This window comes from Chinchilla lanigera, unplaced genomic scaffold (genome assembly GCF_000276665.1).
Source record: "Chinchilla lanigera isolate Chin_1 unplaced genomic scaffold, ChiLan1.0 scaffold00077, whole genome shotgun sequence".
NCBI lineage: Eukaryota > Metazoa > Chordata > Mammalia > Rodentia > Chinchillidae > Chinchilla > Chinchilla lanigera.
Window position 1 is genome coordinate 6,263,746 of NW_004955478.1, and position 15,262 is coordinate 6,279,007.

At 52.7% G+C, this 15,262-nt stretch overlaps 1 protein-coding gene across 1 annotated transcript in view; it reads left to right on the forward strand.

Moving 5' to 3' along the window:
• The window catches only part of Cacng4 (calcium channel, voltage-dependent, gamma subunit 4), a 59,123-nt gene extending 44,109 nt beyond the window's left edge, over window positions 1-15,014 (forward strand). The window contains exons 2-4 of the mRNA XM_005402149.2: window positions 6,873-6,956; window positions 12,491-12,631; window positions 13,486-15,014. Of these exons, the coding sequence (XP_005402206.1) occupies window positions 6,873-6,956; window positions 12,491-12,631; window positions 13,486-14,024 (764 nt within the window). The 3' untranslated portion in view covers window positions 14,025-15,014. The remainder of the gene's footprint in view (window positions 1-6,872; window positions 6,957-12,490; window positions 12,632-13,485) is intronic.
• The last annotated feature ends 248 nt before the right edge of the window (window positions 15,015-15,262 follow it).

Consider the following 15,262-nt stretch of genomic DNA (forward strand, 5'->3'; position numbering starts at 1 on the left):
ACCCCCCGGGACCCAACACTGAGTTCCACACACACAGGTTGGAGGAGGTGAGGCAACCCATGTGAAAAACTCTCAGGAAACAGAGTCAGCAGTTGTGTCAATCCCATCAGCAGAGCATGAAGTCCACAGACGAGGAGGGGGCAACTTTGGCTGTGCTCCAGGCTCCTTAGACCCAGCTGAGTGTTGGGTTGTGGCAGGGGTGATGTACTTCAGGGCACTGAGAGTTTCCCAGCAGACCTACAGGAGGAAGAGAGGGTCAAGAAGGCTCTTAGAGCCATCAGGAAACCAATAGCAGAAAATAATGTTTAGGGGGGGCTATGTTAAATTTTTGGCTCAGGGCAGGAGCAATCTCTATCAGGCCTCACTCCTGCAAACTGGGGTGGACAGGCTTCCCTGCTTGTCAAGAAGAGGAGGCCCGTGCCAATCCAGCATGACCTCGGCTTAACTTACTCATGTCAAGTACGGCTGTAGTTTGGATGTAAAATGTCCCGGAAAAGCCCATATTTTAATGACTTGGTCCCCAGGCTGGGGCAGTGTTGGGAGGTGGTGGTAGGGCCTAGTTACAGGAAGTTAGGTCATCGGGGCCATGCCATGAAGGGGATGTTGGGACGCTGGCCTCTTCCTTTCTTTAACTCCTGCTCTTCATGAGTTGAAGCAGCTCCTCTGCCCCGCACTCCCGCCACGACATACGGCGTCCCCACAGGCCCAAGGCAGTATGTCCAGATGACCATGAACTGCCACTGTGAGCCACACTATGCTGGATTTGTTTCTCCCCGGTGTTTTGTTACAGTGATAGAAAGCTGACAGATGCAGTTATCTTCACAGATACTCGGGGGAGGGACTGCAGGACATCTTTTAGGGCAACACAGGCCAAGCCAGGACAGCACTCCTCTCTTCAGTCTCTGCAGAGGACCCTGGTGTATAAAGAAGAAGGTACAGAACAAAGAACGGAAGTGGATTAGTGGAAGGACGTCTGCAGAGTGCATGCATTCAGGTTACCTTTGAGCAGAAGCCCTGGTGGTGAGGTCCACTCTAGGTGGACAGAGCTCCCACAAATGGAAGTGACTATTTTATGCATAATTGAATTGATACATCCTTAAATATGGACAGTTGTACAGCCACTAAAAAGAATGTATGTTAAAGTGAATTAATAGGAGCCAGGAGTGGTGGTGCACGACTGTAATCCCAGCACTCAGGAGGCTGAGGCAGAAGGATCACTGTGAGTTCAAGGGCAGCTTGCGCTACAAAGTGAGTTCAAGGCCAGTCTGAACTGCATAGTGAGACCCTATCTAAAAAAAGAAAAAAGAAAAATAGAGCTGGATGTAGCTCAGGGATAGAGCACTTACCTAACATGCATAAGGCCCTGGGTTCAATCCCCAGAATCACAAACATTTAAATAGTGTTGGACCATGTGATTTCTGTTTACAATTTCTATTAAGTATAGTAAAATAATATCATAAATATACAGCAGAAGATAACAAAATATATTGGAGGAATGTGTGGAGTGAATGTTTCTATGTACAAGCTAATGTTCCAAAAACTGAGTTTTGTTTTGAGCCTGAATATATAAATATATGATATCCTTATTTCTGCCACAGCATGCTTTTCTTCAGCATTTTCAGTGCTAGAAAACTTTTTTTACTCTAATTTCTGTGCACTGTTTCCCTTTAGTTTTCTCAGCAACTTTTGGATTGATATCCACTTGTTATTTTTTAATTAGAAAAGTTTTCTGCAAATGGGAATTTTTCACTGGACTGACGTTGGTAATTATTGCTAGGTGAAAAGGGCGTGTTTTAAAGCATGTAGCATAATTGCTTTTTAAAACTAAGGAACTACAGCCAATCTAGAAACCAGTTTGGCAGTCTCTTATAAACCTAAACACGTCACTGTCATGTGACCCAGCAATTGCACTCCTGGGCATTTATCCCAGAGAAATGAAAACTTATACTCACCCAAAAACCTGTATATGAATGCTCATAGCAAGATTGCTGTTCATAGCGAGAAATAACAGGTTTCCTTCAGTGGGTAAATGAGTAAACCAGCATCTATGCTGTGAGAGACTGCTCAGGAATGAAAGGGACCAGCTCTTGATACATGAACCAGCTTGGATGAATGGCAAGAGAGTTATACTGAGTGAAGCAGCCAATCCCCAAAGGTTACCTGCTGTATGATTTCACTTGTAGAACATTCTTTAAATGACAAAACTGTCAAGATGGAGAACGTATGAGAGGCTGCCTTGGGTGGAGGAGGAGCTGCAGCAGGTAGGAGGTGAGCATGGGTGGACAGGGACAACAGGAGGGATCCCTGTGGTGACACAGCGTTCTGTGTCTTGGCTACCGGTGTCCCTATCCTGGTCCTCAAGCTGGGGGAAACCAAGTAACAGGTACTTGACATTTCCATGTTATTTCTCACAATAACTTACGAATATGCAGTGATCTCAAAAACAAAGTTTAATATTTTACATATAGGGCCTTTGGGATAAACTGAAGACTTTTATAGGTAAATGGAGGCAACCCAAGACCATCCATACTTGTAAGTGAAATACATCAGATTCGCATGTGTAAACATCGTATCGTCTCCCTAGTGTGAGAAGCCGAAAGAGTAAGTAAGATCCAAAATGTACAATAGACATCGTAAAAGGAGAAGAAACATCAAAAGGAAAGAGAAACTGGGATGGGGGAAAAGGAGAAAAGAAAGGAAAAGCAAAAAGTAAATATATACAACATAATGAAGATCGTTATACTACTAATTTCTCTTAGTACATTGGGAAGAAAGGTTTGTGCTAATATTGTTTGGACAATGAAACGCATAAATTTTGTGCTCTGAGTAACTAATTTAAAGATAACACTACTCAATGTATTAACCATTGTTACTCTCCTATTACCTTACTGTGAAATTTTGGTTTTTTTCTGTTTATCTTTACGATAAAATTTAAAAGTAAGTAAATAAATATAGGGCCCCTTGGTGCACCTCAGTAGTAGAGCTTGTGCTTAGCATGAGCAAGGCCCTAGGTCTGATCCCCAGGACGCACCCCCCCCCCAGAAATGGAGGCGCACCCTATGTAATGTGTGTGTGGGTGCACGCACAAAGAAAAATGTGGGAAGATACACAGCCAACTTAGCAAGTCTGCAGGAGAACAAATCTGAAAAGAGAGATTATTTACTTCTTTTCAACCTTTTATTATTTGACTTGTTCCAACAGGCAGGTGTGACTTGCTGATGTTGTTCAGATCCACGTAGTAGCAATAAAAATGGGGAGCGGTGAAGAGGAGCTCCACCTGCTCCACCGATTTTTGTGGGAGATGCGTACTCTGTATCTTTACAGACTTTTCAAATCTGTGGTGTGGGAGCCACGGGTGAGGAGAGGTGTGGGGCTTCGGCCTCTGTGAGCTCACCGCCCCTGGCCACCTTGAGACCAGGAATCCCTGGCACTTTTCCTCTTGCTCACAAACACCCATGGGTCGCCACTGACCCCACTGCTCCTGAAAGGTCAAGGACAGGTGACAGAGAGGATGGGCAACTGGGTCCTGCAGCCACAGACCTCTCCTGAGCCATCACCATGAGCCAAGAATCATCCTAGCACAAAAAAAAAAAAAAAATCATCCTAGCACCTTTCAGTTATTTTATACCATTCTCCTGATACCCTGGGCGATGAGGGCTATGGTTATACAGATGAGGAGACCGGGGGTTTAACTCTGTTTTGCATGTACTTCTGAGACCTTCACATTTTCTCTACCATCCCTGACCAAGCCCAGCACACTCACCGTTAGTCCTCAAGGTTGGGTGGCCTTCAAGAAACAGGGTTGTTCCCAAGGCCCTCACCTAACTCTTTGGCATCAGCAGCTAGGAGAGCCCAGCAGAGGGAAAGCTAGCTTGTTGGTGGCCTGGTGCAAGAGCAGCAGGCCCCGGCTTGTTAAGGATGCCTCTGTGTTAGAAGCACCAAGAGACAAGTGTTGTCTAGAACACAGCCTGGTTCCAGCACGGTGCTCCTTACTGACCATGAGGTCAAGCTGAGCTGTTGGAGCCTAGCTGGACACTGGGCAGAAGAGGTGGGAAAGTACTCAGTTGGAAATGCCCCCAGGACAAGCTTCACAAGGGTATGGAGGAGAGCTCCTTGTTCTTCAAGAATCAAGAAGCTAACCCAATGTTATGGTTGGTGTCTGGGTGTCCCCCACAAAAACACACACACACACAGGGCAGGCACCTAGAGTTTTGGATTGACGGATATGAGTGCTACACCTGCCCTGGGGCGCATTGTTCGCATACAATGTAAGGGAGGGAAGAGGCTGCTTGCCACCCCTCCTTCTTTTTGCTCTTGTGGCTTTTGCTACCTTCCGCAGCCATGAATGGTTGCCCCCTGCCATGTGCCACCCTGCCTTGGAGCCAGCCAAGTATGGACTGAAACCTCCACAAACTGTGAGCTAAGTAAACCTTTCCTTCCTTAATTTGGGGCATCAGGTATTTTGTCTCAGCAATGAGAGAAGAGTAACTAAGACACCCAGGTATGAGGGGCTGGCTGCATGGGTAAGGCATGACAGTGACACCTTGTGCGTCCCCCTCCTCAGTGTCCAGTTCTGTGGAAGGCATCCCAGGCTGCAAAGCAGCAGGTAACTGAGAGAGCTAGAGAAGATTCTGGAAGGGAGAACTGGCCTGCCCAGTTACTAAACAACCCAAGGTTCCTGCCTGTGAACAGTGGGGAGGAAAAAAACAGGCAAGAGACATTCCCAGCCCTTCTGGGATATTCTCTTGCTCCATTTTCTCTACCTTGAGTGACAGTGAGGGGATTAGCATCTGAACCAACTGTGTAGATTCAGTGCCTGCTCAGAGAGATTCGCTGTACTATGTGTTTGAAAAAGACGGAATAACACAGATGGACTGACTCCTAACCCCACCCCTGCCTGTGTCAGTCTTGCTTCTCTGCCTGGAAGGCCCTCTTTACCCTGTGTCTTAGTTACTTTTCTCTCATTGCTGGGACAAAATACACAACACCCAAAGTTAAAGAGGGAAAGGTTTATTTAGCTCACACCTTGTAGAGGTTTCAGTGCATACTCAGCTGGCTCCAAGGCAGGGTGGCACGTGGCAGAGGGCAACTGTTCATGGCAGTGGAAGACAGCAAAAGCAACAAGAGAGACAGAGAGGAACAGACAGACAGAGATCCTTTCTGTCCCTTATATTGTATGCAGGCTACCTTCCCTAGGGCAGATGTAACACTCACACCCTTAATCCAAACATCGGACCATGAATCAATCACTAACTCTAGATTCAGCCACCCGGGGTGGGGATAGAGCTCAGCAGCATACGTGCCTGCCTGGCAAGTGCAAGGTCCTGAGTTCAATTCCCGGTGTCAAAAAGAGCCAAAACTGTTAGATTCAACCACCTCCATAAAGCCTGTCCCCACCATGACTGCATGAGGCTTTGGGGGCACATCCAGGCACAAACCAAACACCCTATTTTCCATGGACGAATTCTTTGCCATTTTTCAGGATGAAGCTTTGGTATCTCCTTGGGTGTGAGGACGCCACATGCTCCCTCCCCGGGGAAGTGCTGCATGGCACCTCTTGTCCTGGCAGTTGTTGACAGTGAGCCCTTTTACTCTTGTGGGTATCCAGACTGGGAACATAAAAGATGTGGTCTCCTTTGATGCCTCCTTTTGTCACCAGTGCACTGAAGGTTCTTTCGTGCAGTTGGGTAGAAATCACAAACTGGCAACGTGCAGCTACCGTGATGTTAGCATCTACCTTGAAATTGGCTTGGAGTGCCAGTGACTCTTAGCTCGTTGTATTACAAGCTCTTAGCAGCTTTTAACCAGCCCATCAGCTCCTCAGCACCCAGGCTCGTAACCCCCTTGGTGGTTTTCTGGAGTCTTTTGGCAGCTTTCTCTTCCTCCGTGGGGCTCTTTACAGGTCACTGCAGATCTCTGGCAGTCACCGTAGGTCTCTTGTCTCTTCTCCACCCACTCCAGCCGTCTCCACTGCTCTCCACTGCTGTGCCACTCCAGTGTACCAAGCTGTTCTTAGTGCAACCCACTCAGCACACTGTGCTTGAGATGAAAACTACAAGTAGGCAGTGCAGAGGGGTAGTGCACGGGAGGAAGCCCGTCCGGACAGGTCTGAGGAGTGTGAGGAGTGCTGCTTCTATAGAGGAGGAGCAGGCCTGTATTTGCACAGTCTCCTCCAATTCGCAGGGCTATTTGGGGGTGACAAAGTAGCGTCATCTGGAGCTTCCAAGGCAGAGATAGCAGAGTGCTGGTGGAATCGTCTGGATGGGCCCTTCTCAGAAGCCTGTTGCAGCCAAGGGAAGCATCTTCTGGAGCAGCTGTGCAGCACCTGGGACAGCCAGTACTGTCACGGTGACAGCGCTGCTAAGTGTGGGAGAAACGACTGCTTGATTGATGACTGACAACTCCCGTGTTTTTGTGGAAATGGGGGTGGGGGTTGAAGTCGCAACTGGCGCTGCTCAAGGAGTGTCCAGGAGCGCCAGCTGCGTCCACCAGGGCCCACTAGGGCTTGGGGATCTTGAGAATATCAGCCATGGCCCCAGTCCTTCCTGTTTCCAAGCTGCTCGGCCACCCTGGGGAAGGCAAGGAGAAGCAAAGGGGAGGGGCATGACAGCTGTCAATCAGGTCCTACCCACTTTGGCTATCAGAGGGTAAAGGGAAGAAGGGTCAGGGAACAATCTCGTTCCCACTGTGCCTGCTTTCTGTGTGTGCCTGTGCTCCCACCAGACTGGCATTGCCAGAGCCACCTTCCTCCTCGCTGTCCCCAAGCCTGACACAGAGCTTTACGCACGCCCGCACAGTGGCTGTGCCCGGCGTGAATGGGCGCCCTAACCCTCAGAACGTTTACAGTGTTCTTTTACTCTCCTTCCCTCCAGGGATCTATAAAGGGCACTGCTTCCGGATCAATCACTTCCCAGAGGACAATGATTACGACCACGACAGCTCAGAGTATCTCCTGCGTGAGTGTTGAGAGTCCTTTGTGCACATGGCAGGGGGGAGTGGGTGGCGAGAAGGGGCCCTGTGACAGGGTGTAGTCACGCTGCTTGTCTCTGCAAGCTGAGGATGCGCCCTCCCTTCCAGAAACTGTGAGTTCCGAGGGTGAAGTTTTGTGCTGCCCTGGCAGTGGGGTATTCCCGTGAAGTTCTTTACTTGCAAGTCTAGGCTCTGGGGAGACTGAGGCCTGGGCAGAGGGGATACAGCTCCCCAGGGCTGATGGGTTTGGGGCAGCTCCCAAGAGAGCTGATTGGCTGGACCTGGTGCTGGGGAAGCGAGATTTAAAAGTCTCTGCTAAGGCCACCCACCCCTGAGGGGACAGTCTTCCCATGCATATTGTGCCCTGCCAGGGTGAGACCAGCCCCCCTCTCCTTGTACCTCCCCAGAATTCTGTTCTTGAAAAACCTAATTAATTTGCAACCGGAGTCAGCTTCATGGGGTGCTGGGCAGCCTGAGCGAGGTGCAGAAGGTGGCAGAGTGGACTCTAGGTGAGCCCGCGGGTCCTTCACGCACCAACCGGAGGATCCAGCACCTCTGCCTGTGGCTTTCCTGCATCCCCGCCCCACAGGCCCTAGGGCTGAGCAGAGGCCCCAGCCTGGAGCCCAGCTATCACAGCGCATGTTGAACCCTAGAGAACAAATCTAGCCCCACGCCCTGAATGCAGATCACATTCCTGGAGCAATAGGTGCCTCCCTGGGAAGGAGGGAGGAGCTGCAGCCCAGGAGGAGCCTGGGAATAGAAAAGCCAGCAGCATTTCTGTGTCATTGTCTCCTTTCACATGAGCCAAAAGGCACAAAGAGTTGCTCACCACAGCACCCTGGGGCTTGGGGCCGGCTTCCTTCACGGAGGATCGATACCAGTGGAACACAGTTCATTCTGCACCTGCTTATGGACCTGTTTTTTTTTTTTTTCCTAAGAGAAAGAATTTGGATTCTGAGTCATCTGGTGAGAGAGAATAGCGTGCCGTTCCCATGGCACCAAGGCCATGTCAGGCTGCTCCAGCCAAACCCAGGACCTGAAATAATTCGGCCAGAGCTCTGCCCCCACCTGTCCTCTCTCATCTGCTCCCTCTGACTCTCCTTCTGAGGGCCCCACACTGAACCAGGCAACTGGAATTCTCAGAGGGCTGCCACGGATAGTTGTGTAGGTTGCACACTGCAGAACCTGAAGCATGTCACCTGCGTAGACGGTGGTATGAATGACATCCTTCAGGTTCTGCAGAGCAGGGGAGGTGTGAAGACAGGCTGTGGAGCAGGAACTGAGGCGCTTAGGAAGAGAGGCAGCCTCTTCACCCCCAGCCTAGGGGAAGGGAGCTAGGGGAATAACCCCGTGAGCAATACTCTCCTCCAAAAGCCTGTCTGGAACCCGGATGCTTTGGTCCACGCAGTCAGCCTCCGGAGACCCAGGGCAGGATGGGGAAGGATGGAGTGAGGGTCTGCAGGCGCACACAAAGAAGGTGTCCATCCAGCTTCAGCCCTGCACTAGGGGCGCTCGAACTCCACGCCCGCAGTGTCCCCCGGGAGGATTTGAAGGCTGGGACTACCGCAGGGTGATGGTGTCCAATAAAGTGATGGTAGCCGTGATGAGCAAGCAAGGCTCATTTGCGACACACCAAGTGCATTCACAAGCCCAGGAACCCACAGAGCAGACGGGGCGATGGCTCTCAGGTCTGCAGTCTCCAGCGGATGGTGGGTGTGGGAACAGGAAGCAGAGCCGATGTCGTGTCCCAACAGGGAGGTGGCTGCAAAGACAGGGATATTTGGCCTGAAAACTGAGCTCTGCTTTTGTCTTTGATCCGCCTTTCCCTTCAGAGAGCCGGTGAGCTCGGAGGCAGAGCGGGCGGGCAACTTGCTGAGACAGCTCAAGGTCATAGTCCCCCCGGCCACCTGGCCTGCATCCCCCGGGTCACCCTGTCCCCCATATCTGGCCTTCTGGTCTCTGTTCACACTGCTGACTTCCAGAGTATGAAGCAGCACGGGAGAAAGGTCTCATGGGGCTGACAGTTGCAGGCGGTGAGGGTTCATCATCGTGGGCCTACTGCGTGCCAGGGACGCAGAGCTCTGCCCTGCTGCTGGACAGCAGGGCTGTGGCGAGAGCCCTGTGGCAGAGGCGTCTGCTGGCAGCCTGCTACAGGGGCTGCTCGGCTGTCCAGGTGTGGAGCACCAGCAGGGCCAAGTCCACATGCTCACATTCTGCCTCGGACAATTCAGGGAGAAACACAGCCCTGAGCCATGCGTTCTGAGGCCTTCTGGAGAAGCCGGGCTTACCTTCTAAGTCATGTCATTGTCACAGGACCCCTGAAGGCCTCAGCTCTCGCAGTGTCCCCGCTGGTGTATACATCCTCAGCACAGGATCTGAGGGAGTCACTAGTCCACCTGTCGGTCCTCTTTCCCATGGCCCCCGCTAGCTCTGAGGTTTCCCGGAGCCACCCCCTCGGTCCTGCACTTCCAGTCAGGTGGGTCGTTCAGTGCTGAGCCACGGAGTGCTGGTGTTAGGGCAGCTGGAGTCGATGGTGTGCCAGAATGTGTTGGAAGGTGGTGTCCAGCCTCCAGGTAGACACACGCCATCACCGCTGCTTGATTTGGCCAACTAGAGGCAGGCTGGGCCCAGCCTCCCTCATGCCTCAGTCACGTGATCTTCGAGACACTTGACCTGCACCAGTGTCCACGCCAGTGCCGACTGCCTTCCACACATCCAGACCAAGTCTCTGTGGCAAGGCACGGGTGCTTGCAGGACTTACCTGGTAGGATGGATGGATGGCTCTGAGCCGGGCCTGGGCCTCAGGTGAGCTCGAAGCAGCTGGGCTCCCCTCTCCCCAGCTGCTCTGACCTATCTGCAGGACAAGGGCACCGGGGAAGGGTCCTGGCCGACTCTAGCCAGCGCAGCTTAGAAGCACGTTTCCGAAGCCCATCAGAAGCCTAATCCCGGTGCCTGCGGCTGCAGGAGGGCAGGAGAGGAATTGGGAGAAGGCAGTGGCGCAGAGAAGAGGTTCATTTAATGCCCCAGACAATCCCTCATCTATGAGGAGGGTGCACACAAGTGGGCGTGCAAAACAGAGACAAACGCAGCCTTCAGAAGCTGGGAGGCCCCAAGCCAGTCACTGGCCCAGGAGGGGCATGTGCCTGCACTCCATGACTCACTGTCCCCTCCCGGGTCCACGAAGGCCCCCGTGCCAGATTTCTACAGGAGACACACAAGCGTGGGAGAAGCTGAGTGACGGGCTGCTCGTGTCCCTCTCCCCTCCTGCCCGACACAAAGGCGGGGACCCTCAAGCCCCCCTGTGTGCTCTGTGTTTTCTCACACTGACTCCCTGAGGCGGGCGTTCATTTCCTAGGGCTACCCTAGCAAATGATCACAAATTCATGTGGGCTAACGCAGTGGAAATTGACCCTCTCATGTTGTGACAAAGTCAAGGTGTCAGTAGGAGCCGGCGCCCTCTGCCGGCTCCAGGAGTGGCCCTTCCTCTGGTGGCACTGACACTTCCTGGCCACATCACTCTACTCTGCCTCTGTCTTCTCCTCTCTGTGTGTCCTCTGTGGGTAAGAGTTGCATTTTCTCTTAGAAGCACATTTGTCACTGAGCTTAAGGACCACCTGATTCATCCAGCATGCTCACATCTGGAGATCCTTAATTACATCTGCAAAGGCCTTTTCTCCAGTAAGATCACATCTACAGCTCCTGGGCATTAGCACCCTCACATATTGGGGGGTGTGGGGTCCACCCTTAGAGGTTGGTATCATTACCATATCCTGGGTATGAAAGAGTAGATTCGGGGGGGCCCTGAAGCTGTCTGCCCCAGACCCCCTGCTGGTCAGTGGCAGAACAAGGGAGTGGGTCTGCCAGACACCCCGATCCACAAGCTTCTCCCTGTGCCTACCTGCCACCTCTGTGACCTCGTGCACATTGTGAGTTTCCACGTCCTCCTCTGTTGCTGGGATAATGACGACGGTGGCCGAGAGGAGGAACATGAGAAATAGCGTTTAGGAAGCACATACTATGGCCAGGCCCCATGCGACAAGCACCTTCCATGTACAAAACCAACTATGGGACATTGGAACTGTAGCACCCCACCCCATTCACAGTTTCATTCTGTGAGGTTTCAGCCAGCTGAGGTTCAGAAATATGAAACAGTATCTGGGCGTAGTGGTGCATACCTGGAATGCCAGCACTCTGGGAAACGAAGGCAGGAGAATCGCAAGTTCAAGCCGAGCCTGGGCAACTTAGCAAGACTCTATCTCAAAATTTTAAAAAGGCTGGGAGTAAAGCTCAATGTGATGTCCCTCGATTCAATTATTCAATTATTCTGGAGGGGTCCCAGAAATAAATTATTCACAAGTTTTCTTTGTTGTTGTTTTTTAGAGACAGGGTCTCGCTTTATAATCCAGGCTGGCTTGAGCTTACTGTGTAGCCCAGGCTGGCCTCGAACTCGTGGTAATCCTGCCTCAGCCTCCCCAGTGCTGGGGTTACAGGCGTGCACCAACACACCCGGCTCATGATTCACATGTTTTAAGTAATTTTATTATAATATATCTGTATAATTGTTCTATTATTGATTGTTGCCAATCTCTGACTGCACCTAATTTGTAAACTCCATCACAGATATGTACATATAGAAAAACACACAGTATAAAGTAATGCCTCAGCTCATGAACACTTCTGTTTGCCAACAATTTCGTTCGCAAACACAAGCTTGTTCAGTAGAATTTTGCTTCCGTTCACAATCTCCGCATCAGGGGACAAGCACACCACGGCCATCTCCCCACACAAACACAAACGCAGCCACGTTCCCCCAACTCATAAAACAAACTAAGCTCGCAAACCGAGGTACCGCAGTGTACAGGGTTCAGGACTCTCTGTGGTCTCAGGCATCCACTGGGGGTCTTGGACTGTGCCCTGCAGATATATTATGAGCCATGGAGAAAGTGGAGTTGTAGAAAGTGGCTTGACCAAAGCCACGCTGCCAGCACATCACGGAGCAGGGTCAACAGCCTGTCTCACCTCCTGTACTGAAGCCTTGCCTCCAGCCCTCCACCTGGGCTTCCTCCAGCGAACGCCACTTCCCAGGTTCCCGAAGGCTGCAGAGACCGTGTCCAGGAAAGGCCGCCGCAGGCTGTGAGCTGTTAACGTGAATCTGACGCAGCCCAAGGTTTCCTTGGCTGTTACTGTAGCCTCCCCAACGCCCCTGAGGGACTCTGCTCCCTCCCAGTTGACAGAAGTGTGACCTACGCTCAGCGAGAGGCTGAGCAAGACGCGGGCAGATGTGACTCGGCCCCGCCATGTCCCGGAGAGTAAACTGCAGGCCCAGAGCCATCACTGGGAGCCGGTGCAGCTGCCTCGGCCTGCCCGGCCTTCTGACCCTGGGGGGTCAGGTCCTGATGGGAATCTCCATCTCCTGGGGGGAGGACCTCGAGCTGCAGAGCTCCCGGGAGATGTCTATGGCTGTGGCCAGGGAGGGCGGCCGGTCTCACTGCCCTCTCCGCTCTGTCCTTCCCCGGCCCAGGCATTGTGCGAGCGTCCAGCGTCTTCCCCATTCTCAGCACCATCCTGCTGCTGCTCGGAGGGCTGTGCATCGGCGCCGGGAGGATCTACAGCCGCAAGAACAACATCGTCCTCAGTGCCGGCATCCTCTTTGTGGCCGCAGGTGAGCCGCCCGCCCAGGCGCCCCGCCCCAGCCAGTGCCGGCAGAGGAGCCGCGGACACGGAGGAGCATGTGCACACGTGGTCTCCACTGCCGGGGCGTGTGCATTCTGGCAGGAAGCCAAACTACAGTTGCCACGACGTGTCACTAACTTTAAAAGTCCCGTCGGGGGGAGCTTGGGGAGACCACTGCCTGCCGAGGTTTCCTTTTGGGCTGACGGTGTCCTTGAACTAGATGGAGATGCTGGTTGCACCCATCGTGAATGTACTAAAGGCCGCTGAGTTGTACGCTTCCAAAAGGTTAACTTTATGTTATACGCATTTTACCTCATCTAAAGAAAAGTAGGTGTGCAGTGTATGACCAAGGCCAGGTGCTGGGTGCTTTCTGAGCCTGCAGTGGGGGGCCTGGCGGAGGTGAGGGTCAGGGAGGTACCCGGGGAAGCCAAGACCCAAAGAAACTGGCCTGGTGCACACAGGGTGAGGGCCCGGCATGGATGCGAGTGGCCTTTGAGTGGAAGAATCAGCGTGACTGTCTCCGTAGCGCCGACACCGTATTAGGTGTTATAAGTTATGCAGGGAGGTCTTACAGCACACAGGGGGATGTGAGCAGGTCATGTAAACACCACACCATTTTATAGAAAGGTCTATAGCATCTGCAGCATTCGGTATCTGCAAGGGGGTCCTGCGGATACCAAGGGACGACTGTACTTAGAAGAATTAGTTCCCAAGTCAAGAACGCTCAGCAAGGAGGGCAGGGCCACCCCGCCTCTGGCCTCCTGTCCCCGTCCTGTTGTTCCAGCCGTGGCTCTAACCCCTGCCTCTCTCCCTCCCCAACCCCTCCGCCTGCCCCCTTTCCAGGCCTTAGCAACATCATAGGCATCATCGTCTACATTTCCAGCAACACAGGCGACCCCAGCGACAAGCGAGACGAGGACAAAAAGAACCACTACAACTATGGCTGGTCTTTTTACTTCGGAGCCCTGTCGTTTATTGTGGCGGAGACCGTGGGCGTCCTGGCTGTAAACATTTACATTGAGAAAAATAAAGAGTTGAGGTTTAAGACCAAACGGGAGTTCCTTAAGGCTTCTTCCTCTTCTCCTTACGCCAGGATGCCGAGCTACAGATACCGGCGACGGCGCTCCAGGTCTAGCTCGAGGTCCACCGAGGCCTCGCCCTCCAGGGACGCATCTCCTGTGGGCCTGAAGATCGCCGGGGCCATCCCCATGGGCGAGCTGTCCATGTACACGCTATCCAGGGAGCCCCTCAAGGTGACTACAGCCGCCAGCTACAGCCCGGACCAGGAGGCCGGCTTCCTCCAGGTGCACGACTTCTTCCAGCCGGACCTGAAGGAAGGCTTCCACGTGACCATGCTGAACCGGCGGACAACCCCCGTGTGAGCTGCCTGCTCTCCTCTCAGCACCGGCCTCCCCCCAGCACTGCTGTTCATGTCACGCAGGAGGGTACGTGGTCCTTAAGGCAGACAGACAATGAACTGAAGCGGAATGCAACCCCCGCTGGTCTACAGACGGCGTCATGGGCTGGCTTAGAGTGGAGGAGGCCCAGAGACTGGACCCTAGGCTGCCAGAGAAGCAGAAGGCTGACTTTATCCTCCCCAAAAAGGTGTTTGTCTGCCCTGGGGTTTCCAGAATCTCCAGGAGGTCCAAGAGCTTTCCTGAGGCTACGCGGGGAAACTAAATTGAGCTATTATCTCCTGCTGGAAATAAATCTTGCCAGAAGAATGGGATTTCAGGCCCTTTGCTCCCCACTGGGTCCCGGCCCCCAAAGCCTCCTGGGCACAAGGGGCTCTGGACACTTGTCAGCTGCTTTTGAACCAGAAGTTCCTGTGCCTCTGAGCCAGAAATGAGGATGCCAAACCTCACTCCCTCCTCAACCCTTTCCCTCGCTCTGGCACCCTGGCAGGGGACTGTTGGTGAGAAATCGTCATCCTGAAGAGACCCTCTGCAGCCAGCTGGTGCTTCGGCCCTGCGCTGACCTGGGGCTGGCTCCCTCCACCTGAAGAGACTGTGGCCCGTGGAGGCGCTGCAGAAAGGCTGGGGCTACTGATGGCTTTCCTGTCTGCTTCTGGAAGTTTCTGCCTTACTCAGAATGGGTAGGACACATGGAACCTGAGGGCCTGCAGGATTCCACCGGTTAGAGGGAAGGTAGCTTTGTGCCTTCTTGCTGTGTCCGTCCCCACCGGCCTGAAGTCCTGTCCCTTGTGGGAACACAGGGGCAGGTAGAGGCAGACCCCTAGGCCCCCAGCTGGCATTGGCAACAGAAGCCTGAACCTCTGAGCAAGAAAGGGGGACCCGAGGGAAAACAGCAACCAAAAAACAAAACGGAACAAGCACCCATTTCCTAGGTAGTTGTGAATCGCGACCTGTCTCAGATCAACACCAGGGAAGCAAGTTGTGTTCATTTCATCTTAAAAAGTAGCAGCAACGTGACCCCAAATCCTAGCATTGTGACTTCGTCTGCCACCACCAGCAAGGACGCAGAAGAGGGAGTTTGACTGAAGTGGCCAAGCTGGGCTTTTCTTCCTCCTGAGGAGAGAGAAACCCCAACACTTGGTTCAGAACAGAGCGAGTGAAGTGGGCTCAGTGTTTGGCAGTTTTTCCAGCCATTTTTCCCTCCT